The sequence below is a fragment of the Daldinia vernicosa genome (assembly GCF_022497035.1).
Source record: "Daldinia vernicosa strain CBS 139.73 unplaced genomic scaffold F5Y00scaffold_4, whole genome shotgun sequence".
NCBI classification, from domain to species: Eukaryota; Fungi; Ascomycota; class Sordariomycetes; order Xylariales; family Hypoxylaceae; genus Daldinia; species Daldinia vernicosa.
In genome coordinates, this window is record NW_025953920.1 from 471,658 (window position 1) to 496,997 (window position 25,340).

The 25,340-nt window shown below is 45.9% G+C and overlaps 7 protein-coding genes across 7 annotated transcripts; 4 read left to right on the forward strand and 3 right to left on the reverse strand.

Annotated features, from left to right (window-relative positions):
* Positions 1-532: 532 nt before the first annotated feature.
* On the forward strand, positions 533-1,805 carry F5Y00DRAFT_257809 (uncharacterized protein; the record flags this gene model as incomplete). Its single annotated transcript, XM_048010609.1, has 4 exons — positions 533-629; positions 743-792; positions 872-990; positions 1,148-1,805. 4 exons carry the CDS (start codon positions 533-535, stop codon positions 1,803-1,805), a joined length of 924 nt encoding a protein of 307 aa, XP_047869082.1.
* An 806-nt stretch (positions 1,806-2,611) lies between these two features.
* Positions 2,612-4,632, forward strand: F5Y00DRAFT_225619 (uncharacterized protein). Its single transcript, XM_048006189.1, has 2 exons — positions 2,612-3,778; positions 3,843-4,632. Exons 1-2 carry the CDS (start codon positions 3,227-3,229, stop codon positions 4,368-4,370), a joined length of 1,080 nt encoding a protein of 359 aa, XP_047869083.1. The 5' UTR covers positions 2,612-3,226; the 3' UTR covers positions 4,371-4,632.
* Positions 4,633-5,596: 964 nt separating this feature from the next.
* Positions 5,597-7,075, reverse strand: F5Y00DRAFT_225622 (uncharacterized protein). The gene is made up of 2 exons (XM_048006190.1): positions 6,472-7,075; positions 5,597-6,414 (listed from the first exon to the last, which is right to left on the reverse strand). The coding sequence occupies exons 1-2, from the start codon at positions 6,709-6,711 to the stop codon at positions 5,749-5,751; spliced, it is 906 nt and encodes a 301-aa protein (XP_047869084.1). The 5' UTR covers positions 6,712-7,075; the 3' UTR covers positions 5,597-5,748.
* Positions 7,076-9,907: 2,832 nt separating this feature from the next.
* F5Y00DRAFT_225628 (uncharacterized protein) lies at positions 9,908-10,204 on the forward strand (the record flags this gene model as incomplete). The annotated part of the gene is made up of 1 exon (XM_048006191.1): positions 9,908-10,204. A coding segment is annotated over exon 1 (184 nt), but the record flags the coding sequence as incomplete, so codon positions are not given.
* A 2,074-nt stretch (positions 10,205-12,278) lies between these two features.
* Positions 12,279-15,080, reverse strand: F5Y00DRAFT_133783 (SPRY-domain-containing protein). The gene is made up of 8 exons (XM_048004243.1): positions 14,065-15,080; positions 13,779-14,005; positions 13,584-13,708; positions 13,475-13,515; positions 13,363-13,417; positions 13,156-13,309; positions 12,623-13,108; positions 12,279-12,568 (listed from the first exon to the last, which is right to left on the reverse strand). The coding sequence occupies exons 1-8, from the start codon at positions 14,865-14,867 to the stop codon at positions 12,423-12,425; spliced, it is 2,037 nt and encodes a 678-aa protein (XP_047869086.1). The 5' UTR covers positions 14,868-15,080; the 3' UTR covers positions 12,279-12,422.
* A 1,613-nt stretch (positions 15,081-16,693) lies between these two features.
* F5Y00DRAFT_225631 (DUF1711-domain-containing protein) lies at positions 16,694-18,720 on the reverse strand. Its single transcript, XM_048006192.1, has 2 exons — positions 17,709-18,720; positions 16,694-17,617 (listed from the first exon to the last, which is right to left on the reverse strand). Exons 1-2 carry the CDS (start codon positions 18,104-18,106, stop codon positions 17,221-17,223), a joined length of 795 nt encoding a protein of 264 aa, XP_047869087.1. The 5' UTR covers positions 18,107-18,720; the 3' UTR covers positions 16,694-17,220.
* A 3,603-nt stretch (positions 18,721-22,323) lies between these two features.
* F5Y00DRAFT_271623 (Alpha/Beta hydrolase protein) lies at positions 22,324-23,741 on the forward strand. Its single transcript, XM_048012834.1, has one exon. It carries the CDS (start codon positions 22,403-22,405, stop codon positions 23,549-23,551), a length of 1,149 nt encoding a protein of 382 aa, XP_047869088.1. The 5' UTR covers positions 22,324-22,402; the 3' UTR covers positions 23,552-23,741.
* Positions 23,742-25,340: the final 1,599 nt, after the last annotated feature.

A 25,340-nucleotide genomic window follows, 5' to 3' on the forward strand; every position in this document is an offset into this window, starting at 1 on the left:
ATGGTGGATGAAATTGCCCTTATCGCAGGAATCGTTTGAAGTTGGCGGAAGCCAAATGGCGGTGACGATGTGGTCGATTTTCTCTGGCTAGCTGAAGGGCCCTAGTATCCACTTCGCCGCCTCATTCCCCGGCGTCCGTTGTCCCCCTTGTGATCTGGGCTGACCATATGTATCGCTTGACTAGGATATCGGAGGACAGTGGAGCCTCATCGTTGATGTGGCCATTAACAACTACAGGAGAAATGCATCTCTATGCATATCTGGTGGAGTTGGGCAGCATCACCGCCTAGACAATTCGACAAATAATAAGGGGTTTCATTCACTACTAACATGTACTACATAGTAAACATTACTAGCAAGAGAGAAAAAAAGAAACCCCCCCTTCTAATTACTACCTATTCCTTTTTCTATCCCCCCCCCTTTGAAATCCCTAATCCCTAAATATAACTCCGAACGAAATCGGCCCTCCTTCTTAATGCCCCCTTCTCTCTTTTCTTCTCTTTCTTCTGGCTTCTCTTCTCTCTCGTCAGAGATGGGACCCCGCGATCAAGCTACTATTAGAAGTGACTCAGGCTATGGGGACGATGCGTCCGAGGTGCCGCGGGACGGGCCAGATGCTCATCCGCTGAGTAAGTTTGATTTGTAGTTATTGGAAGAATCTATGATTTACTGTTTCCCCGGTGCGAGCCTGTGCAGTTGGATATGTGAAAATACTTGTATCGCTGACATCTTCATTCCGCAGCCCTTAAGGGATACGACATCGGACCGGCGTCAAAATTACAAATCGGCGACGTGAGTTCATTTTTAATCTAGTTACCGAAAATGTAAATTTAGAGAAGAAGGGAAATGTGCTAAATTTTGTGCCTTTTAGGTCTTCGAATTTCTCTGGGCCGACGCTCCGGAGTTCGAGTGGGAGTGGAAATGTCTCGGATACACTCGCTTCATCGTTTTGCGCCATAGCGATACCTTTCCTCATCATTGCGCTTGCATGTAAGTAAACAACCATACCGCTCCGGTTCACCGACACCATAAACTTCCTTTTTGAACTACTCCGAGTGTTTACGTATAAACACAAGAAAAGCGAGCGAGAGTTAGCTTCACGAGGGATCGGTTTCATCAATATTTGACTGACCGTGACCCAAATCAGACCTATTTCCATAGGAGGCAAGCATGAGTTCGCCAAGCCTGGCATTGACCATTTCCAGCAAGGATACGTCTTCGGCAACGGTGATCCGACCCCGGGCCTCGACCAGGGCGGTGTAGGGCAACGCCTACCGTATTCCCCCGTGGGGATCGAACTACGCCCCGGAAAGCTCCGCGTGAAAGAAGACTCCCGGGCCAACTATGCCGATATCGTCGACGTCGATCACGATGCTCAAGTCATGGTTATCGGTGATGTGGTGCGCTACTTCGATCGAGTCCGAAGGAATGTCAATAAGGCCTTCATGCGTCAGATTCTGAGGAGGGCTCTGGAAGAGTACAAGCGCCATAGGGCGAATCAGGCAGAGAATAACAGGATGTCCAAGATTCCCCAGTTGGCACTCGACGGCGACGAAGCTCATTTCAGCGCCGCGGAAAGCGTCGTTCCACCTTCAGAATCAGCAAGCACAATCGGGGAGACAAGATATGAGAGGGAAGGGAGGAGACACAGAAGATATTCGAATTCCAGTATAAGCTCTCGAAGACCGGGGGTCTCACGGGCGGGCAGCGTCAGACCGCCTCGGGAAGCCCCCCAAGACGGCCGGGACGAAAGTGACTACGACATGAAGTCCATGCACAACGTTGCGATGGCCGGATTGAGATAAAGAGAAAAAAAAGAGGAATCGGGACTAAATTCTAATTGATGAAAAGAACCTACCCTGCATGGATTTGGCGTACGGAGACGAGTTAACTCGAGAAAGGGGGCTCGAGCATTTCCCAAGATGCAACATGCAACAGAACAACAATAGACAGGCAACAGGTACGACGTGTATATTACGATTCTACGACTCCCACCCCCGAAGTTCAGATAAACGACAAACAGCACTTATAATGATTTATGCCAGATTAAATTAGTTAAAGACGCGAAAAACGCGCATCAATGGTTATGAAATGATATTTACCGTAACTATACCAAGCATAGGGAACCCTTTCGTGGAAAAGTGGGAATACCTGCAATATTTTGCAGAGGGCCAGACAGCCGGGTCACGCATGTGACGATGGGCTGGCTGCTTGAGATTTGTCGTCCAGTGGTTTTGTTATAGAGCTCACTGGTAGAGTTCTTGATATCTCATGAGCTTGAAGATATAACCCAAGCCACATGATCATATCATCCACGTTAATAATATATAATGGTCTCAAATTTATGAAGATGCATGAGAGTGAATGAGTTATACTAGAAGCTACCTAGGTATATAGATAAGGTCTGCAGACTATTAAATCTGATTTAGCATAGCATCCTGTATGTCTTACTTGCCGGCGCGAATTCGCCCATTTGTCTTTGCGATCTGACCCGAAAATGACACCAAAGTCCCAAAAGCGTGACGTCCGATCTACCCCCCTGATCATTGGATCCCTTGGTCTCATGGCCCCTGAAGCGAACCGAGGCAGCCGCTGAGAATGAAGCATTTCGAACGATCGGGTAAGATTAGTTGCATCTACAGGGAAGAGGATCTCTGGCACGAAATTTCTCGGGATTATTATATGTGGGTTCGAGGACGAATAAGTTGAGCACCTCCTCTATTTGGGGGATATCGCAATGCAAACGGGCCGATCTACCGGGTGGTTAGAAGCAGTACGACCACCGGATATTGACTCATTGGCTCGGTGGAATTTCATATTACCGGTCCAGCATTATTCTAAGTCCCGACTCCGTCGTCATTGATGCAACCTAGGAATTCCTAGGAATTAGACCGTGTCTTCTTACACCATGATGCCCAATATTTCAGCGCCAGGTATTGAGGAAGGCGGGCAGATGGATGTAATATGTTTGATTCCTATCTGGAGGCCTTGCCGATCCTCGTCTCTGGATAAATGCCGACATGCTTGTAAGGCTTTCCATATGGTCTGTATGGTACATGACCAATAGGCGCGCCGGCTTGAGATTTCGAACCTGTGATGGTGGGCATAATGTATCAGTCGCCTTATGGTATATATCATCGCTGAACCCTCCCGACTAGGGGTTCTCTAGGGATTTGGGTAGTCAGTATGAATTAGTCGATTCGTCCTCGGAATTAGATCGCCCAGCATGATCCCAGAAGCAGATCTCTGGGGAATGCTTCCCCTAGAGTTGATCGAGCGAATCTTAGACCTTTTGGTAGACGACTATGACCAGGACCCTGCATATCAATGGACGACCTTACGGCATACAGCAAGAAGACAGATGCGCCGCATCGAACGCCATTTCTTGCGGTATTGGGTCCCGAAGCTAACTATTACGCTGTACTCGGGGCCGCGATGTCAGATCGATTATAAACTCTCTAACCATAGTAGTGAGGGCGGCTTTGAAACTAGTCGCGTTCGATTTCAGACTTCGGGCGCCGGCCTTTCGAATTCACTAAACAAAAGGGAAATCCATACCTTGTGGAGTCAATATAGCTTCGAGAATCGAGTCGCGCATCTCAGATTAGGAGAAGGCATCTTAAAGAAGGGTATGACGGGGGGTTATATCGTCAACGACACCGACATCGCTGATCTGAAAGTGGAAAATGATGGTCTCGATATTATATTTAACTGGCGGAAAACACTTGACGCACTGCTTCGAGAAGAGGTAATGATGCGTAGGCTACAAGCAGAGATGGTATGCAACCTCTATTTCCACCTTGCCCAGTCTCTTTCCGAGACCTCAGCTTATCGTCGAATAGGCTTTGGATAAGAAGGCGAAATTAGCAGCTGAGCATCGGTGGCCGCCATTCCCCAGGATTCAAAGGCTAGCCCTTGTCAAGCACTTCGTGCTGGACATACAAATGGCTAAACGAGTTGCCGTCCAACAACACCGTCTGAAGCAATACGATGCATCCAACGAGATTAAGCTAGGGAGCCTAACTCACGAGTCCCAACACCTGCATAAGCAATCCCTGCCCCCGTTACCCCCAGTGACGAAGCCGAGAAGAGCGTGTTGCGTAATTTGCTCTCGCCAGACGGGCCCATCCATATTCGAGGTTGTCTCCTGCGAGGAGAGTGTGGTTCTCAGCCTAGACGGATGGGAGGAGCTCGGCAAGGAGGAATTACTCGACTTGTATGCCGAGGCGTACGGTTGGAACTGTTACCGGTGTCTGGGACAAGAGAACAATATCGAGTGGCAGCAGATAAGTAAGAACGACTGGCTCACCGTATGCGCCAGCGGTGCTGAGAAACTGCATAACGTACAGAGGTGGAACCCTTGGTTCTAGACGTGACTATGGAAGTTTGAAACTGTAGGGTTGGTTTCTCCTCTTGAATCGACGATATAAGCTCCAAGCTGGGTCATCTTAAGACAATGTATAACTAGGAAGAAGAGGAGTGTCTCAATTATATTTTATAGCTGTAAGTTAGAGGACGCTTTTAGTTAGGGAGTAAGGAGAAGTTAGAGTACAAGTTTGCTACCTTAGGCTATCGGTGCCTAGGCATTCAAGAGTTTATATAGCTTAACTAATGAGGATATATTAAGTATAACTGCCTTTCGCTATGCTAGAGTTTCAGGGGTTTCGGATTTCGTGTATCTTAGACTGCATCCAAACAAGAGCTCCAAGTCTAGCTAATGATCACTATTAGGTTGTTAAGTTAAGTCTGTGACTGACCAATATTACAGTTACGAAGCCTAAGTTTTAAGGACTCGTAAGTGGGTAAATGGTTAGGCGATCCAAGTAAAAATATATAATGGCCTCGCCGTAAATCCCCTCGACCTTCCCCCGATTGAATCTCTACGCTACAGTAACAAATCGGACAACAAGTAACCAATCTTACCACTTCATTCCCACCAACACCACGATGTCCTCAAGCAACGCCGCCGGTAGCAATGATCCGTCCGGAGCATCCAACTCCAAGAAGGGAGGCGATACGGCTCATTCGCCAACCTCATATTGCTGCGGACTTTGGCATCCCAACTGGTCGTTCTCGAAGAGTATTGCCCACTCAGCTCTACACAACTGCGATCGACGTCCAGAATTCGTCGCCAACGCCCGGCAGCGGCCTCAGGTGCAGCCGGAGTCGACAAAGGAAAGCGGTGGTGCCGGGGCACAAGGCCACGGTACGGAATCCCAGCCGAAATAAAGGCGTGAGGCTTAGAAACCTACCTCGAATGTGATTTTCTTTTGGTATCTTTCAGAATGACGGAGGGATCGATCTCCCGATGCAGACTGCAGGTAGAAGGCAAACAGGAGCCTTGATGCTATTTGGTTTTAGAATATATCTTAACACAAAGACAATTTTCATTCAAGGGGGGGGGGGGTTGTTGTATAAAGAAGCCTGAACCTGTCTAAGGTGAGGATACTGATACTGATATGACGCGGGATACTCCAGAGCGCAAACCTCAGAGATACAACTAATAATTATTCATATAACCTTATACATGAAATGAAAGTTAAATACGGCGATGCCACTCTTAGTAGCTAGTAAGGTGTTAATTTGTGTCAATGGTGTTTAATATATGCCACCAAGACTTAGAGGGGGTATATTGTCTATCTTCATATCTCGTGAATTCGTACATGCCCTTGATCAACGTCTATTAGTTCGTTATAGAACTGTATGATGTACGCAATAGTTTGTCTTTGAATACCGTTGTTTGCGATTTCAACCCAAGCCCTGGCCCCAACATTTCTGTAATATTCTGTTGCGGTGTTCGACTAGATTTGGGAACTCGCTTACGATTTCAGTAAGCCTCCGATCTTCCCATGCTAGTCCCTGATCGAGTAAAAGGTGGGTATAACTGAACACTGTAGAATCAAATAGACTTGGCTCTGGCGCCTCAAAGAACCAATCCCCTGAGCCTAGTACCGTTGATAAGGCTTCAAAGGCTTCCCTCGCCCCATCATATAGCCTTTTCGAATCAACAGCTGGCGTGCCTATGGATCTTGATATCTGATCCTCCGCCGCATGGCGCAATTGGTATAGGGTTGTCGCTTTCACGATTTGCGATGCGGAAACCGGTGTGACGTAGAGGCGCGAAAGAAGGGCGGAGTTTGGGCGGGATAGATATAAAGAGTAGAGCCATGCGTTCCGTATGCGGTGATCGAGCAATGATTCGTAAGCTTCAAGCTTCAAGCTTGGGACTTCGGAGATCTTGTGTGTGCCACTTTCAGCTGCATATTGTTCTAGTTTGTTGGACGGTATAGGTAAAGGTGCAGCGAAGCTGTTAGGACTCGACGAAGGCATCAGAAATGGCAATGCGCCTGTTGGTGAAGCGTGATTATTTGAGGGTATTAATTGGAAATCGACCCCGGCCAGCTTGAGAAATGTCTATATCGACTATTAGATACGTAAACTCGGAGCTTAGACAATATACTTGTGACATACTTGCCATTTGAGACAAGATGGATTAAAGCTAGGTAAGCCACTCAGGGCATCTTGATCAGATATAAAGACGTATAAAGTCGCTACATCTCTAACTCTAGGTGAACGAATAGGAAGCTCGTTGGGAGGATATGTTAAGAGAGGAAATTTCTTAAAGAGTCGAGCTAAGGGAGCTGGTATGGTCAACCAGCCCGTTGCGCCAGAGGGCTTTGGGTTGGTAACACCGTGAGTTTTCGAAGACATGTTGAAGAAACCGTGGCGCGTGTCACTCGTCTTGCTTGTGAGTGCTTATAATAGATGAGATTTGAATAAGTTGACCTGCGACTTCGACTTCGCGCTCATGTTTCTAATCGCATTTAGGTAATAGTAAAACTCCATCTTGAACCCGCAAAGAAGTCATAGCTTGGCAGCTTGGCTAGCCTCATATCTTATCGATTAGATCTTTGATAAGCACGTGCATGGGGGTACGGGATATAGGTACAATACTTTATGGACCGAGGATTTAGCGAGCTACATTAGGTACCTAGCGAGTCAGCGAGTTTCCGACAAATTCGCGTGTCCTAAACCTAGACTCGCTAGATTCCGCTAGTCTCGGGCATTATGTGGATTATGTGGGGTTATGCAGATATTTTTCAGGGTCCTCGTGGTGCTTAAATAGGTATTCCGAGGTACGATGCTTTGACATAGTAGGTACCTAAGTATTTCACGGGTGGGTGGGCTGAAATCAGATGAGGTGTTTAAGAACAACATCATTAAAACATGCCAAAACTTGGAGATAACATCTTATTGCTCAGATTAATATCCTTAGCGCTATCGATATTACAGGTACGAATCTAAGATGTACAAGATTGGTGCAGGAGGATTCGCGCGAAAAGCAGGAGAGAGCGCCGATCACAAGCTAATTCCGACAATGTCAGACACCCAAGAGTCCGGGGCGCATTGCGGGGTGAAATTCTATTTTACCTCATCCGTGGGGGGCATAAATAGCACACCAAATGGTAGTAATTTTGGGGGCTACGATGTTAATGCTCATCTATGTCAACTGTTAAAAAGTGGAACAAATTATATACCGAAAGTCCACGTAGGATAGATGATGCACTTCCGGCTTGCAGAGTCGGGCATCAACTCAGCCCATATCATCCTATCTGAAGAGCTGTTGGCTGGTATCGCCAAATGCCGATTGCTATTTTGATGTTTCTTGGTGGTCAGATATAATGACTCATGAGTTTCGAAGCCCATCCGCAATTCTTCGAGAACATCGCGTAAGTTTCCATTCGTCCCATTTGTTCTATTGCCAAGGAAAATACATGGAAGATGGAAGATGGAAGAGATGGAATAATGGAAGAACCCAACTTCTTCGTCCTCCGGTGGAAAGATACCTCGACATGGTGGTGGGGGGATGCGATAGTGATGGACTAGAACACTACAGTTTTAAATAACTTTTGATCGCTTCACTTGCGCTCGTCGGTGCGCGAGCCGTTCATCCGTTCACAAGAGACCACCGATGACGCTAGGAAGTCTCAGTAGAGTAATTGAAAATGGCGGTTATATTCTTGATAGATAAGATCTACCTGCTCATTTGAATCATAGACCGCATTATTACGGATTCAAGCGGAGGACAGACTTATATTATACTGTTTCTGGGCATGGTCGACAAGATCGACTCAATTTTCCGCTGCTAAATCTACTTTTAGATGTACTATGATGTAGATTCTCAGTAACGAGATCTGAGATCAGCGAGGGGGATCGAAGCTTAAGAAGCTTAGGAAGCTGAACGTGATGTTCCATTGCCAAAGTCGCATTTGGGACCTCCCTAGCTGCGTGGTACTCATTGCTACGACACCTGACGGGATCTGTTCACCTTCCCTGCGGGATGTTGTTAATAGTTTGGTTCGCCGAGTGAAGCTGAATATAGGCAAGTCTAAGTGTCTAAATAGGTGACTTACATATCTGGGTAATGTACCTACGGCTTACAGCTTATAGGATAAATTACCTATGTATATGCATGTAAGCCAGCAGGTAAGCCGGGACGGATAGTCGCTGTTGCAACTGAAGTGAAAACTGGTTACTGGGATCAGCATTGTCCTAATTGCCTTTTCTACATCTAGCAGTGAGATAATCAATATGTTCTTTGTTTTCCCTTGCTGAGGGGTCAAGTACTTGACTGAATACTTGGAAGAGTCGGCAACTAAACATTAAATACTTACCCGAATAGGTTATCCTCGGTCTTGTTGTTAATCGCCGGTTGGTGTAAATAGGTATGTTGGTACATTATAGCCACGCTTAACTTAACTAGTACGATAACTACTGTGATAGATGTAGATATTGTTCCGGACGGCCGTCGATACAAACCCATACTTCCATATCGCCGTATTGACATATCACCGTATCAAAATATAGGTAAGTAAGGTGAAATATTGAAGGTTAGGTTAGGTACACATACATACAATACAACGTACCTACGTTCGGATCTCGCCTGACTTGCTGCACGGGACCCTATATGCAGTCCCCTCCTGAACCTCTCGAATAGCCTTTTTGGTTGCTACTATATATATTAAATGGCTCGATATCCATAATTCTGAACTGTTCATCCAGATCCAGCCCATTCGACAATCTGCACGCACTTGCAGCCGCTACTGTACTTGGAAAATAAAAAAATTAAGGGCCGGTTGGATAACCCCTGGTCTTGAACGTGCATTATTGAACTCAGAATTGGGGGGTCAATACAGTAAAGGGCCCTCCTCCACTTTACACTAGATTGTTATCAGACAGCCTTGGAACAAACAAAGGGAAACTAAAAAAACAACATGATCACGATACCTTAATACCTCAATACTTGAATACTTCCAAGATACATAATTTGATACTTATATCCCCCACGCTACTTCCCCTCGACCATATTTTTTATTATTATTTTACTCTCAAGCAACAAGCAAGAGACCATCGAAAATAGGAAACAATCATATCATCAAGCTTTTCTCCAACTCAACCCACCTTCTTTCTTGTGAAAGGGAAAAAAAAAAAGAGGAAGGAATTACGACACGATAACCTTCACACCAATTTCGTCACCGCCTAACCCAAATCAATTCTTGCGTTGCATCGTGATCGACGACTTGGCTTATATAGTCAGACTCGCCTTTAAAAAGCCTTTACCGCCAGCCTGCTGTTAGCCCACGAAAAAAAAAAACCTCTCGTCCTCCTTTCCCTTCACACATCCTCAACTTTGGAAGCGAGACCTACAGTCTCGCGCCTCTCTCTCTGTTGTCAACTCATACATATAACCGCTTCTGTACACCAGCAGCAAAACTCCACCTGTCGTACGACATCGCACCATCTCGTGCTTTAGCTACCAACAGGACCTACCCCAGGATAAAAAGGCCGACGTGAGACCAGACCAGCGCATAACTCGTCGTGCGCATATCCCTCCCACGAGCAAACCCACTCTCTACGCTCTCTTCTACGCACGTACTCCAAACAATATGAACGCCCCGATCACTTCTCCCACTATGGCCCAGCGCCAGCTATCATCCACAACAACGGCTGTAACGGCGAACATGACACAAGGCTTTGCACCACCGCCTCCCCCGCCAGCTCAGAAGGCGCCTAGCACGGATGCCTTCATCCAGAACCTGAACCTAGTAGCAGAGGCTGCGAAGCGTGCACAGATGGCGGTGCTGATGCGAGATCTAGAGGGCATTGCCATCTCGTGATTCGCCCCTACTTCACCCCCCTTTCCCCCCCTTCTTTGCTACTTTCGAGAACCTCTATGTTGTGTTGCGACAGTTATATTATACTACTTAATACCTACGCCCTCCTTGCTTGCTTATCATCGCTATTCTGGAACCATAGGGTACACAACCGAGGTTGGAGAAGGTTTGTCGAGGACGGGCACGCTGGGCTGGGTTCATCACTGCTCTTTGTGCTACTTTGTGCTACTTTACGGATTTGGCATCTGACATTGGCATCTTTTGGGGGTCACGGATATAATGACGTTGGGCGCTTTTTTTTCCCTCTCCCCTCACCTCCCCCCACCAACAGCCAGGTTAGCGACCACGCAGCGAGAAACTTCGGTAACGAACTCCAACCCCCATCGGCATAACCCGGAAACAACTTCGAGACGCCCGTCATCGTGATCCGTCATCGTGATCATGACTTGTTCTACGTATATGAGACTAAAGTTCGGCGAAGGGTTGAAGACGGGAACACTTATTCACAAGCAAAGAACAAGAACAAGAAGAAGATAAACGAATTCCTACGAAGAAAAACTCAATATCTAATACTTAATTTCTGGGCCGTTGTTTACACTACTACGCTTTTTCTATCATTCGAGTGCGAAGGGGGCTAGATTGTAGAGGGGTTATGTTTATTGGCACCGTTGCAGTTAGGGCACGGCTCGATTCGCGAAGCTCCCCCCCTCCCCCCATGCGCCGCTGCAATGCGGCACCACGCATCAGAGCGCACGCAAGCATAGACGGGTGGTGGTCACGTCTGAAGGGAAGGTCGCAGCGATCACATTACATTTTTTTCTTTTCCTTCCCCCTTTTCCTACCTAATCTTCATTCATGAATGCATGCGCAATGCGGACGGGTTCCTTTCCGGATATACAATTGATTGATACAATGGGATGGCTAGATGCTAGGCTGGCGCGCGCGCTTCGGTTGGACCAGCTGCATATGACGAAACGGCCATCGTCGCCCGGACAAAGGCGAACGGGATGATGAAAGATACCTCAGGATAGAAATAAACAAATTCAAGATCTCGATCATATTTAAATAGTCTCCAAAGCCAAGCCTCACGCGACGCGGGTTGCCTTGATTTTCATTGGTCTCCCCTTCAGCTCGTGGTCATGGTATTTGTTGATGTGTGCATGTGAATAAATGCGCGGGTAGCGGAAGTTGCATGCCTGCCTACCTAAAAGCATCCCTCTATTCTGCCGGATCAAATGGGTTCCTGGATTAATATATCGATCGGATTCCGTATAGTAGCTGCTATATGTCTTGCTCATATATCAATTTCTTAATATCTATGTTTGTCGTACGTCGAATGCTTGTGGTAAGTTTCTTTAAGTAAGAGCGTAGTGACTAATATCAGGTCTGAATAGCCTCCATCCCACCCTTACATGTGTCATGCACTACTAATTTAATTGCTTACTATGTACCTATGTAGGTAGTCTGGCCGAATCTCTGAACCTGCCAACTTGCGTGCTATCACGAATTCTATTCATCTATATGAGCAAGGTTGACTTATGCCATATTTATGCCATTTTGTACACTGGAGCATGGGTTTCCTAGCCCAGCTACCATCAACTCGGTTAGTCTATGATAGGATAGACTACCTAAGGTACTAATTAAACAACTGACTTGGAGGGAGGCGTTCGATTCGATTCGATTCTGCCCCGCTGTCCGTATGCGCGCCTGGTTACCGGAAACCTATGATGGAAACCCCCAAAGTATGCGAGGAGTGAGGGGGAATAAGACAAACTCGTGCGACAAATACAGAATAAGAAAGGTGCCAAGTAGAAAATGCCTATCCGCTTCTCCCCTTGCTATCCTCCTAAGTCCGTACCGCCATCGCCGAGCTAGTCTAAAAATAAGTAGCGTTTCTTCCTCCGAGGAAGCTTGGTTTGGTGAAGGGCAAAGCATCGAGGACAATATACATGAGTTCTGAGACTGATACATTTGTGTTGTATGTTCTTCTATTGAGCTTCCACAGGACGTGGGGCGGGCTAATTCTAGTGAGGCTGGCACTTCCAAGTCTCAAGTTTTACTATGAAAACAGTGCAGGAAAGCTTGTGGCCTCATTGATGTCATCATATGAATTGTGATTCGGTTATTGATGAGGGACGAACATTACGCTCCGCATCTAGCCACACTTTATCCGTCTTGCTCGGTTAGTGGACAAGGTCTCGGCAGGAGGCGGGGACCCATTGTAGCGTATCGCTTCAAGTAACCATACTAGAATGGTTGCGGTATCGCGTCGACGACAGACTGGATGTTAATAAACGAACCTGGTCCGCCATCTTCACGTAGATAATCCAGCAAGACGCTTGTTTGTCCATAGAGGTTTTCTAATGCCGACCGCGACGATTTTCCCAAAGACGCTAGTGGATTGTTTAGTTACACACCGAATATCGTAGGCGGATCGATGGACTTACAGAGTATTGCTGAGTTGAGCTCTTCGGCTACAGCTACTCTACCTTTGCGATCCAGTAAAGGCGCGACCTCCTTAACCTCCAGGGGATTAGGATATGCCAGGAGCGAAAATACCTCGTTGAGTGTTTTCGTGGTCTCCGGTCTCGCATCATCCCTAAAATCTTCCTGTAATGATTGGCCATATTGGACGGCTTTTACAAGCCAATCCTCTTGATCTGTTTGAGTGTCTAGACCGTCTTCTTCCATCTGGTCTGAGAAGCCATTCTCGTCGACGTCCATCTTGTTAGGAGTGTCGTCGAATGGGTGTCCGTTACTCTTTTTGGCATTCGAGTTGCTTATCTCAGCTGACTTCCGTACCATTTCAATGAAGGTTCGACACCTCAATTTAAAGTACACGTCATAGTTTTCGTCCAACACACCTGGATAATACGTATAGGTGTACTTAACGGCCTTTTCAATATCGCCCTCGAGGATAGCTCTCCGGATGCCTGGTGTAGTTAGTATATGATAAGCTAAAGCCATAACTCGTACATACGTTGCCTATGGTGAGCATCCTCATCATCCTTGATGTTGATACCGGGTACAGGAGTTTGTTGATCAATTTGTAAGTCTTGCTTCTCTGCATGTATCTCCTCGGCAAACGCCCGTGCCGTCTCGACGTATCCATCGTGTTGTAAAAATTGCAAGACCTAGCACGTTCCGTTAGTGAAAGTGAGAGTTTAAGACATGCCTGCCAGCTTACGAGTTGCTGAATTAAGTCGGTCTCATTCTTAGGAGGTGATACTAATCTCTCTATGCTATATCGTATAAGTCAGCTTTCCCGTGGCCTAATAGTTGGTTAGGTGTTAACTTACCTTGTCCTATTGATGGCCGCCATCATTTTTTCTTGCTCTCTCTAAACACAATAGTTAGATAGGCTGCCTAATACCCGAGGGAAATTTAGCTTGGGATATGGGAAAGTACCTTTACCAAGTTATCGATTTGGAACATGAACTTTGTCTGGCCAAAGTTGACGCGAATGTGTTCCCCTGGTTTCTTCATGCCAACAGTAGGGTAAAGATCTCCCTTTATGTCCCGAAATGCAGTTTCTGTATTCAAGGTTAAAACCCGATCTGATCATGCCAAGGCTACGTGCTCGTATGCATTTGAAATACATACTAAACTGCCTCCCGTTCTTTGTAAAGAATGCTTCGCGAGTTCGGAAGTTGACTCCGCACCCAATGATGTCTGGCGGCCCGAAGTTTTTTCCCTCGTAAGGTTTTCCAATCTTATCCCCGGAATAGATATCACCGTCATCGCCGTGGTAACCCCACGAGTCAGGCTCCCAACCTGGTGGCCTGGCTAGAGGGACGTTCTTTGCCGAGAAGCCAATACATACTGTGGTTCTACGATTATCCAAGTTAGACCTTACCGGAAGTATAGAGAATTATTGCTTAACACGTACTCGTCTCTTCTCCGAGAAAGAAGACTAACTTCAAAATAGTAGAGGCCTGCTTGCCATGGCATTGGATGGTCTGCACGAATCGCACAGGCTTCATGCTCTTGTTCCCTCGTGGTGCGACCTGAAGCGTACTTGACCTCCAAGCCGTCTGCTAAAACCTCCAGAGGACCTTGTTTATCGTCCTTATTCCACTTGGTAGGTAAAGGTGGTACTATAATCTCATCGTCGACGGTCGGTGCTCGTTCGATCAAATCGTATGTCATTCCTAAGTGAGACGCTGGTGGTTTACCTGCTAGGGCACCCGTCGTAATACCAGCCGGTAACCCATTTCCTGCTTGCTGCTGAGCCTCTTTCCGCGCCTGTTTAGCCTTGCGCGCTTCATCAAGCTTCCGTATATAATCCGAACCATCCAGATAGGATGGTGTGAACGCGACCTCTTTATTGTGCTCTTCGTTATGCATAAATTGTTCAAAGGCTCTCGAATACAACGGTAATTGCGGGAGACGGGTCTGGGAGGGTATAGCTCCATCCGGGCAGCCATGATTCATATCTGTATCCATGCTGTCATTAGGTCTTTGGGAGGAAGGATTTGCCGCATAAAGATCCGAAGTTGATTCGGATGGGGGGTTAAGGAGATATGAGAGGCGGTTGAGCGGCGAATGGGGCGAACGTGTAAAACCTGCACCAAATCTGCTAGTTGGAGGCGGAGGAGGTAGATCCCTCATCTGAGGATAGGATCTCTGGGGATATGAATTCGTATACGATATATCTGTTTGGAAGCGATCATGGTTAAATGGGTTTGCCATAATCAACCTTAAGTCCGAGCTGTGTCGCAGTACGACTAAGGACGATCAGGAGCTCGTTGAATAAGCTTTGAGTCTTTCTTGCCCCTGGTGCACCAATCCGATTAATGCGGAACAAGCGGTAGGAGCGTAGGTTTAAAAACCCGTGGCCTTTATAAGACGAACTATAAACTCAGATAAGGCGATCAAGGGATGTAAAGCTTAGGTTTTGCGCACGACGTGGTCGTTTCGCTAGAGGAAAGAGATGGGCCGTTTTCGTACCGTGCCGTAGTGCAAGAACACCTGTATTAAGTGATTACATGGGTATATGTCATGACCAGCTTCTAATGAAGTCAGTAATTATCAGAAGCGCTTTACTACGTATCCCGAAGGCGGTGTGTTAGATGTGCGTTAGATGGGCAGCAATGATGCTGTGAAGTATGTCGAGTGATGATAGGTTATTGCGGAGAAATGCTAAAGGTAGAAGATATGTACAGCACACAGAGATGTAAGTATGCATCAATCACGAGGTCACGGATGCCGTTGCTTGACTTAGTCCGACTTTCCCCAGATAACGTAGTTTAGGTTAGGTAGTTACAGCTAATGCCAAGTTTGTACCTAGGTACATATTAATAGGTACATATTTATGTACTTATGCATGGTGCGCTTCACCGTTAATAAACGCCAATCGGTAGATAAACCCAGACTCCTATCAATGTACACTAGCCCACCCGGCACGTTTCAATATGCGTACATGATACCCCGTAAGTACATATGCACGAATTAGGTACCCAAGCAGACATGTAGCTTTCGATATCTCATTTCTAATTCAATGTAAACATCTCCAAGTGGCTGGCATCAAAAATATTAAATTACATACGTGTGGGCATCGGATTCCATCGTATTTATGACAGGTATTTATTTGCTTTTTACAGCCATAGACTTGGACATGATCATACAAAGGCTTTTCTTTTGGTTGGCTTATAAGAACGCTAGGCTAAGTACGTACTGCGGTAAATACAATACTTCTCGAGAGTTATCAAACCAGATGATGCAACGATTGCCTTGCATTGCATCTTCTGGGTGAGTTAATATATGCATTACAGGTACGATGGACGATGGAGAGGGGCCGATTCATTAAAGTGGCTCTCCCTCATTATATAAATTCCATCCGGGTGTATTTAATCGCTATCACTACCTTGAGATATGTACGTACTGAATACCTCATAAGGGCGATGAACACAGTTCTGCATTATAAAGGGGTGGATCGGATACATATATTCTTCCGGATACGGCTTCTTATGAGACGACCTGCCTAAAATCCGCTATCGTTAGGTACTCACTTTCCCACGAGTACTTACGTAGGGACGAGCCTGAAACTAAAATACCCGATGATCAGGATACATGTAGGTACCTGACTCGTCTTATACGAGTAGATACCTATACGGATATGGATACTTGTGCTGTCTGCGTAAACTCGACGACCGCACCCTAAAGGGTGCTGCGCTTTAATTAGGCATTAGCCCTTGTAATTGAGGATAGCGTACAAGGGTTCAAGCAAATAAGAAGCTATTCAAAATCTTAAAAAGGAAAAAGATATTACCAAATAGGACGAAATATTATGAAATATTATGAATGTTGAAAAATACCTAAAATAAGAGAGAAACACGCCTATTCGGAAGTATTTCGGATCAATCCCGAGTTACAGGGCCAATCCTTAATTAAAGCGCAGCACCCTTTAGGGTGCGGTCGTCGAGTTTACGCAGACAGCACAAGTACCTACAAATATGAAGTTAGAGCACAGGTACCCGCACACTCATATTTACTTAAAAATATTGTCCGAAAATTGTGAGAGATATTATATGAAGGACATCACAGCATCATCAGATAAACTGGTCTAATAATCCTCAAAACTCATCAATTAAGCAACAAGGGCTCACAAGCCAGTCACACAGATCCTCTGTTCTCAGACACCTAAGCAGTAATAACAACATTGTATAAGAATTCATAGAAGCCATGACCAAAGGCAGCAAATAAATGTATGACCTTGCTTCACCCGTTGTTCTGTGCCGACTTTCCGTATTTTTATAGTCGCAACGCCATAATGTAAACCATAGTGTACAATCCTCCCCGTATCCCTCTAACGCCAAGTAAAGCAAATCTGAATCTGCCCTCTAAACCGAGACTGCATTGGGACCTGAGGCAAGCACCTCGCAGTCTATTAATACGAGTAATGTAACCCCTCGTCACCCCTAAGCTCGCATCGTAGCTGCAGTCCTAAACGCCTTGCTTTTTCGTCAACCCTGTAGACCCTTTATCAAATACACATGGCGGCCAATGGTGCCATTATAATAGAATGCTAATGTAAGGCATCGGCCTAAGAAGCAGCGGCAACAGGTGTAGGAGCCGGCGAGCTCGCGTTGATACTTGGTGGCATGCTTTGCTGTTCACCATCAACATGGCTATTGCTATTCTCGCTCTTCAACTGGCTGCCTTCTTTGTTTTCTTTATTGCTGCTCTCGGCAGAGGCAGCAGTCCCCTCTGTGGTGGGTTGGGGCTTAGGTTTAGGCGGGGCAGTCCAACGAGGGATCTCCCAGATTACACCTGTAAAACTCTTGACTCTGAAGCCACCCCTGTTCCACTTCCGGCAGGGAGCGCCTGAGCGATCAAGTGCGCGAAGCCCAGCGTTGATAGCACCCTGATTCGCCTTCGGTCCGAGTTTGTGATAGTTGCCTCCATTGGCTCGTCCACTAGGATCAATAGTGCCGTCCTCCCTAATAGATATGATTAGTAAATAAACGTAATAATAGTTGGCATTAAACCAGACAGTAGCTCAAGCCAATAATGATAACACATTATACTTACAATCTGGGCTTCTTCTTGGGGCCAGGCTTGCCCCTAATCTTAGCTGTTGGGTCGGAACCATTCGCCGTAGCAGCACTTCTCTTCACGCCTTTCTTCTTGGGAGCCTCCGTCGGGGGCCCCATGGGCACCTGCGACGGCGTTCCCGCGGCGGCTGGGGTACCGGGACTAGACGCGGACCCATTGTCGCCATTTGACGCGGCCGGAGCCGGCTCGCTGGGAAGGGTAGTCGAAGCAGGAGACTCCTTCACAGGCGACTCTTCCTTAACGGATGTCGGGTCGAGGAGCTTCTTAAGCTTGATAGCCGGGACGCGCAGGGTGATAAGATTCGAAGATTTGCCTGAGGATTTTCGTCGGTCCTTCTCTTTGGCAGAGGCAGAGGCCTTGCTTGGAGTCGGCATAGCGAAAAAAAATACGCGACGATTTGATGAAGTTGCGTTGGGGTGGTGATGCGTTGATGAGACAATAAAGAAAGGTGTGGAAAGATGGTAGGAATGTATGAGAGTAAGATCTTTCTTTGGGGGAAAACCTTTGGTGGGATTGTGCACTTTGTATTTAGATTGGGTTGGTCAGGTCATCAACCTGGCAAAGTGTGAAGTGATCCACCCGAGATCCGACGTTTAAAGCGCTTCTTGTCCTAAGAGGCGTCGGTGCCAATCTGCCCTTTCGGAGATAGGCCCTGGCCGGTGCGGTGCCAGCGGACGCCTGCGATGCCTAGGGTTACGGGCGAGGTGAGGCGGTGGTTTTCAAGGCTGGGCACGGTCTGGCGAAAAAGTGACGACGATGATGGGAATGGTGGTGATGGTTTGGGGATTGCAAGAGGAAAATTATCATGGGATGGGAAATGGGAAATAGAGATGAGGGTGCGATGGCAGGGTCAAATTATGAATTACGGGGGCAGCCATTGTGCTCGTTGGTGGTATGTAATAAGTTTTTGGGGCAGTCTAAACTGTACAATCTTTTTTAAAACGGCCTCCCGGGCTGCTGCTCTCTGTCTGATGGCTCAAGATCCAGCTCGTCGCGAAGAAATCCAGCTTGGTGGTGCACGCACCACATGCCATCGCATATAAACCTTGGAAGTCACGTGCTGTTGCCGCTAGTCACTCTTCCAACCAGATCCGTGCCGATTGAAAAAAAAAGGGGCGGGATTAGGTACCTGTTACATGTAGCCTGTTAGGTACTCGCAATCGTAACTTAATTTTTGTATCCATGCACTTGCACTTGCTGACTTTGAAAGTTTCTAACTTCCGAATTCTATTCATACATGTACCTTAACCAGGTACCTAAGGTCTTTTTCATTCTCATACCATCACGATCACATATCCTCTCTATCATTGACTTTACATTTTTGCTTGGACCTTGAGTTTCGGAGGTAATATCAAAGTTTGAAACCCCATGGCTACTACTACATAGCATTCTAAACTACAAAATCCCTTGACTCCGTCCACATTGAGATAGTGACACACGTCAACCAGGAAGAATGAGTACCTCTTACTCAGCCCCCCCTTCCCCCTAGTAGCCTAGTATTGATACAATTTCGTATCACCGGTTGACGCCGTTTGTCCTCCTGCCATTGCAGTAAATGAGCCCAACCAAGTAATGGGGCTGGTGATCAGGGAAGCCTATGGACGGTGCCTTTTATTTACGCATCGCGCGGGGCGAAAGGGGGCCGACCGTTCGCCAAGTCAGCCGATGGATTTACTCTCAGGCTTATAATTTGACCTTCCAAGTACTTTTTAGGCGTCGTCACCTACTCCTAGTGCGCCCCGTAGAAGCGCTCCAGCTCAATGAAGACTCCGAACTACATATGCCCATATGTGGTCTTTCTACCTAGGAAGATGGGATCATGTGCAAATGTCGCAGGTATACTTTGTTAGGTCAAGCCCGAATATGATAACGCATCTGATTTCCACGCGCCTAAGAGACAGAACTTCCTGGATTTGTATTCAACTGACCACATACACTTTGCTAATATACCTACCTACGCATGATTGAATGCCTGATTTTTGCTTCATACATACGCGCGTATACGTAACCTTTCATCGGAGCTTCTAAGTCATCTAGGTAATGCTTGCGAATCTCCACACAGCCTTAAACTAAACGCGGATAAAAAAGCACGCTGCTACACAGAGAATTTGGTTATAATTGGAGGATGCATTCCTTATCGAAGCCATTTTCCTACACAGTGCTGTCACATCATTCCCCCGATCATAAGTTTGGGCGCACAGAGGACGTATATACCATATTAAAACGGCCTACCCAACAATGCAATATCGTCTCAATCTTGATTTGTGTTATAGACCGGTTCTCGAAGCTATCTACCAGTGCCGTAACTCGGCCTTTTGTAAATATATATCTACATAAAGAGCGTTAAATTCGAAGAGCCCAATGACAGATAACTATCAATAACCCAGCATCCAGACGTCTCCCGTCAGGTCTCGTGCGTCATGATCAGTTCTTGGTCGTATGTGGCCAAGTCCGTCATCACGGGTTATCTCTTGGCCCATCTCGAGATCACGAGTCAATCCAGGTACCCAAGGATATCTTATTATATACCTATCGTTGCCACGGTACAATTTGGGAGTCCTGCAAGCTTGCTATGAACTAAGCCAAACAGTAAACCATGCAGTTATATTAAATAGAACCCGAAACGCTTATACTATAGTATTTGCAATAACTCTATACTATCTAGGAAGTATTAGTTTTATAACAATACGAGTACCCAAGAAGCGAGAACACAACTCTCTTAAAACCCGAGGAACTATAAATACAGTTAAGACCGGACCACCAGTATAGTTAGGAGCTCTTTGTCATAGACATCCCAATAGCGTAGATATCCAACAAGGCTCATTTTCATAGTCTATTGGATGGTATATTTTGAGATCATAACTTCAATAATAAAGCCCGCTCACAAAGTTCACTATTTTGATATTATGAATACCTATCTAATCTCAAACTTAACAATATATATCACTCAAGTTCTATTAGCATGTACTCATAATTAGTCAAAGAGGCCCATTCTGTTATTTAAAGTTAACGACATCAGTGTCAAGCTTATCCATACTGCTTCTAAAAGGTACCTAAAGACCCCATTTCGATAATTGGCTCGCCAAACTTATATTTATGTCACTGAAGACTAATATAATAGTTTATTATACGGCTAAACACCGAGATTAATTAGAATTTCCTGTATAATGATATATTTAATACCTGCATTTTAGATTATGACTTCATAAAAAGGCCCGCTAAAGCCTTCTATTCGACCTCACTATGGTTATTATAGACCAGCAACTTCAAGGTAAATATTAAGAAGAGCACGCCCAATAGTCCCGTGTCAAATTATATTCAAGCATACAAACACTCAGGTGCCTATTGGGTAGTTTAGACGGCGATAAGTACCCCTATTACCGCAACCCCAAGATACCCCATCAGGATTCAAAGTAGAACTTACACTAACCTTATGTTAGGTATGTTCATTAACCTACACATGGGAACGCCTGTTTTGTAAGAAGCATATCAAGTAATCCAAGCCTTCGCTGAGAAGGTCATCCTACCCATTCCATCTTCCCAAAGTGTTAGGGTATGAGCGGGTTAGTGGTAGATTCAGGGGTAGATTCAAGGGTAGATCCCCTTGGATTAGGTATATAAGAAGCAACCAGCGCCCTCGCAAGAGGATAGAGGACAGGCGTCAATAGTTCCATTCTATCTATCCTGGCATTCACTCTATGTATGACGTTCATTGGGGGTACAATATCAGACATAAAGCCATATGTGTGGAAGGAAACGTGCCCTCCTTTAGAAGACTGACTACCTATATATGAGGTATATACTCTAATTTACGATTGAATTGTTAGTCTCCATCAAGCTAGAACCTACAACGAGCATCTATGTGATGTGCGTGTGATCGGATGCTTCAAGCACTATCATTAAATATATCAAGAAAACGAAACAGACCTCTGGGAATGAAAGGTACGAATACCGAAGCCACAACATCCCGCGCATCGTTGGGCAACAAAGCGACATCATAATGCAAACTCTGGTCCGGCCTTCCTAAGTCTTAGTCTTTTATAAAGGTTCGTGGAGGTTCTTGATGCCTAATACTCACTCCTCCTATGTGATTGGCTGCTTTGAGATCCTTTCTAGGAATACACGAAGATGATGTTGTTTATCGGGTTTTAATTAGTCATATGGCCATATAGGCGTGCGTTCTCCTCTCCTCCATGCAAGGATTCTGCGGGAATACCCCCCTCGGATAGCCGACGGATACCCACAGCACGTCCAGTTGGGGTTTCGGTAGAAGTATAGTCTATTATTTCTTGGCTACCTGCAACAACTTGCCTATCCGCGTCTTACTGCTAGGTACCCCGACCCCCACGATTGCTGTATAGGTAGTGCATGTAGAGCGTCACGCGAAAGGTCAGGAACAGAGAATATTGAAACTTGGGTAGACACGCGGCCGGCTACGGACGGGTCGTCACTGCTAGGGGTTAAATCACATATCTACTTTTTCTTAGGGTACGGGAACTCTGAAGGTAACCTTTACCTTATTGATTATCAAGTTCACGAGATCGGTTCGAGTTATCCGGGGTTTCGGTTACTCTATTACCACATCCTACCTACTATACGACGTATAAGCGGCGCGAACGCAATTTGTTGAAATTGATATTTCCAATACAAACTTGCATATCTCACGAATCATGGGTTCTAACGAAGTTGCATCTCTCGTCAACCCGTTACATCCTACTCTAGTCGAGAGACTCGACCCGGCCTTTACCGAGATCTACATTCGCTACCAAGGTATCGTTTATCTCGAAACTGCCTCTATATATCATGTTCAGTCACTTACTAGCGAGCCTACAGCATCCAGACTACGAGCTGATCAAGTTCCCTATGAAGAGTATAATCGTGACCGAAAGAAATACGACTTCCCAACAGCTAAAGTCGCCGGACCGGCACCAGACGTAGCCAGCACCAAGATCTACCAAGTTCCCGTCTCGAATCCTTCTGGTGAAATAGATATACAGGTGTACGTGCCTACACCGGAAGCAGTCCTTAATGCTGGACTTGAACGGGAAGGCTTGCTCCCAGCACTCGTGAACTTCCACGGCGGGGGTTTTGTAATAGGAGGCCTAGACTCGGATGAATCTCTATGCCGAAAATTCTGCCAGAGGGTTGGCTGTATTATAGTAAACGTCGCCTACCGACTTGCTCCGGAATACCCTCACCCAATATCGGCAACAGATAGTTGGCAGGCGCTGAAATGGATATTTCAAAATGCAGACGCGTTGAAGATAGATCCCTCACGCGTAGGCGTTGGGGGACTTTCCGCCGGAGCGTGTATTGCGGCAGTTCTCGCGCTACAGGCTCGGGATGACCCGAGTTTACCACGTCTTGCCGTGCAATTGCTCATCGTGCCGGTGATTGACGCGAGATTCGTCCCGAAGGAGGGTTCATGCGACCCTACGAAGACACCGTATAAGAGTTACGTCGACTTCGAATTCGCGCCAATGTTACCTCTCAACCGCCTAGTATGGTTTTATAACCTATGGCTGGGAACGGACGAAAGCCGCGACGAGAAGGCGAAAGATTTTCGTGCGTCACCCATCGTCGCCGATTCTCATTCTAATCTAGCTCCGGCTATCATCCGTTGTGCTGAAATCGACCCATTGGTCTCGGAGGGGGTTGCATATCATGAGAAACTAACTGCAGCTGGGACTCCCAGTAAAATTAAAATCTATAAGGGACAAGGACATCCATTTGGCCATTGGGACGGATCTAACCCAACTTCGAAAGAGTTTGTTACTGATTGTGTCAATGAGCTGAAGGCTGCCTTTGCTAAGAATTAGCGGGCCTTTTTTGCCCCCTTACTATTGAAATCTACCTAGGTATTGCAATGGAGCACAAGTGTTTGGGCGGATATACGATATTTTAGGTGGTCTTATTGGATTTGGCTGTGTTTGATGGGACTTACCAATCGTGTATACAGCAACTTGTCACTATACGTGCCTAAACACTTAGGTACCTGAATAATCTAGGAGATGCGTTTCTAGGCAACTATCAACTTTGATCCGTTTCTACGGCAGTTACAAATCCTCAATTTCGCTTTCCTAAAATATCCAACCTAAAGTATAGGCAGGTACGCAGCTGCCTTGATTAATCCCATCAAATGTATTGCTACAACGATTACGACGTACTATGCTAGCGTAGTTTCCGTTATTCGGTTTAATTACCCCCAAAAGCAGCGTAAGCAAGTTCGCTCTTGCACTTTCACTTTCACGCAAAGACTGAGTGGTAAAGTCAAATTAACTCCCCTCGTTTGGCCAATCAACTTTATTTTCTTCTACTCTTCAACTCAATAATTTCAATCAAACTACCTCATACTACTTCATCGGAAGAAGAAGAAGAAGACATAAAACGGTTCTATCCAAGTTCAATAGGCTACTCGAGACATTATCTTCACGGTTGTCTCGTCCTTGATCTCTATTATACACTACGACAACTTTTGTAAATTTCGTTTTTGCATCATTTCCTACCCCGCAGAATTTTCTTCAACTTCAACTACCTACAACAACTTTCACTTCTACCAGTAGTTTCAATCATTTCCTTGGCTACGCAAAAATGGTTTCCAATATGGATACCATAGACGATTATAACGAGGAACAAAAGAACTCCTTGCATTAGGTCGACAAAATCACAACCGTCAATTCCCCTAAAACAGCTGGGTAGCCTAAAGAAAGCGAGAAAATAAAGCAAAACCAAGAAACACTAGCACATTCCCCAATAACTCACAAGACCAAAAGGACATAGAGCAAGGCCGGGAGTAGGACCACTTCTCTCTGATAATCTCCCCAGATTATTTATCACTTTATCATCCAGTCCGCTACCTAAACTGTTGGTTCTATTTACCCAAATTTTAGTATTATTGATAACACCATATCCTTACCTTTGAAACCCAAATTTCAACCCTGGGCTGGTACAGGGTCGCCCGCCAGGCATATTGGTTCTGAAGCAAATCGTGGACCATTACATAGCAAAGATAATTCGCCTGTCACTTACAGAGGCCAACCGGTAAATATAACTACGATAACCCTACCCAAATCAACGACAACAGAAAGGGTTGGTAGGATATCACACAAAAGCTCTATTTATCAATCAACAAGGACAACTGGCTTGCCGGTTCTATCCCGGCATTAAGCAAGGCCGTGTCAGCTTACTCTCGGTCTCGCTCAAGGAAGACTCCAGGGTTACTGTGGTCGGATTTGGCATACCTTTTGCGAATCAGCAAAACCGGACAATTAAGGGCATGGAAGTATCCGTATAGCAGGTACCTACCACGTCACATAAGCCCGCCCAACACAGATGCGTATATACTAGACGCCGGTTACACCCCCTTCAGGGTAGCTAGTAACCTGTTGTAAGGCGATACTGGCCTTGTTAACGTGAGTAAAGTGACTTTATGAACTATCTTGGATAATTGAGATACTGACACTAAGATACCAGCACTTGACTAGACGCTACTTACTTATGTTTTCTTGTTCTACATAAAACTGGGCCCTTTATTCAACCTACCTTAATGGTACCTACTAGGGCTACGGCCTAGACAATTGGCTGAGGACATTTGTAGCCTCGAGGAGG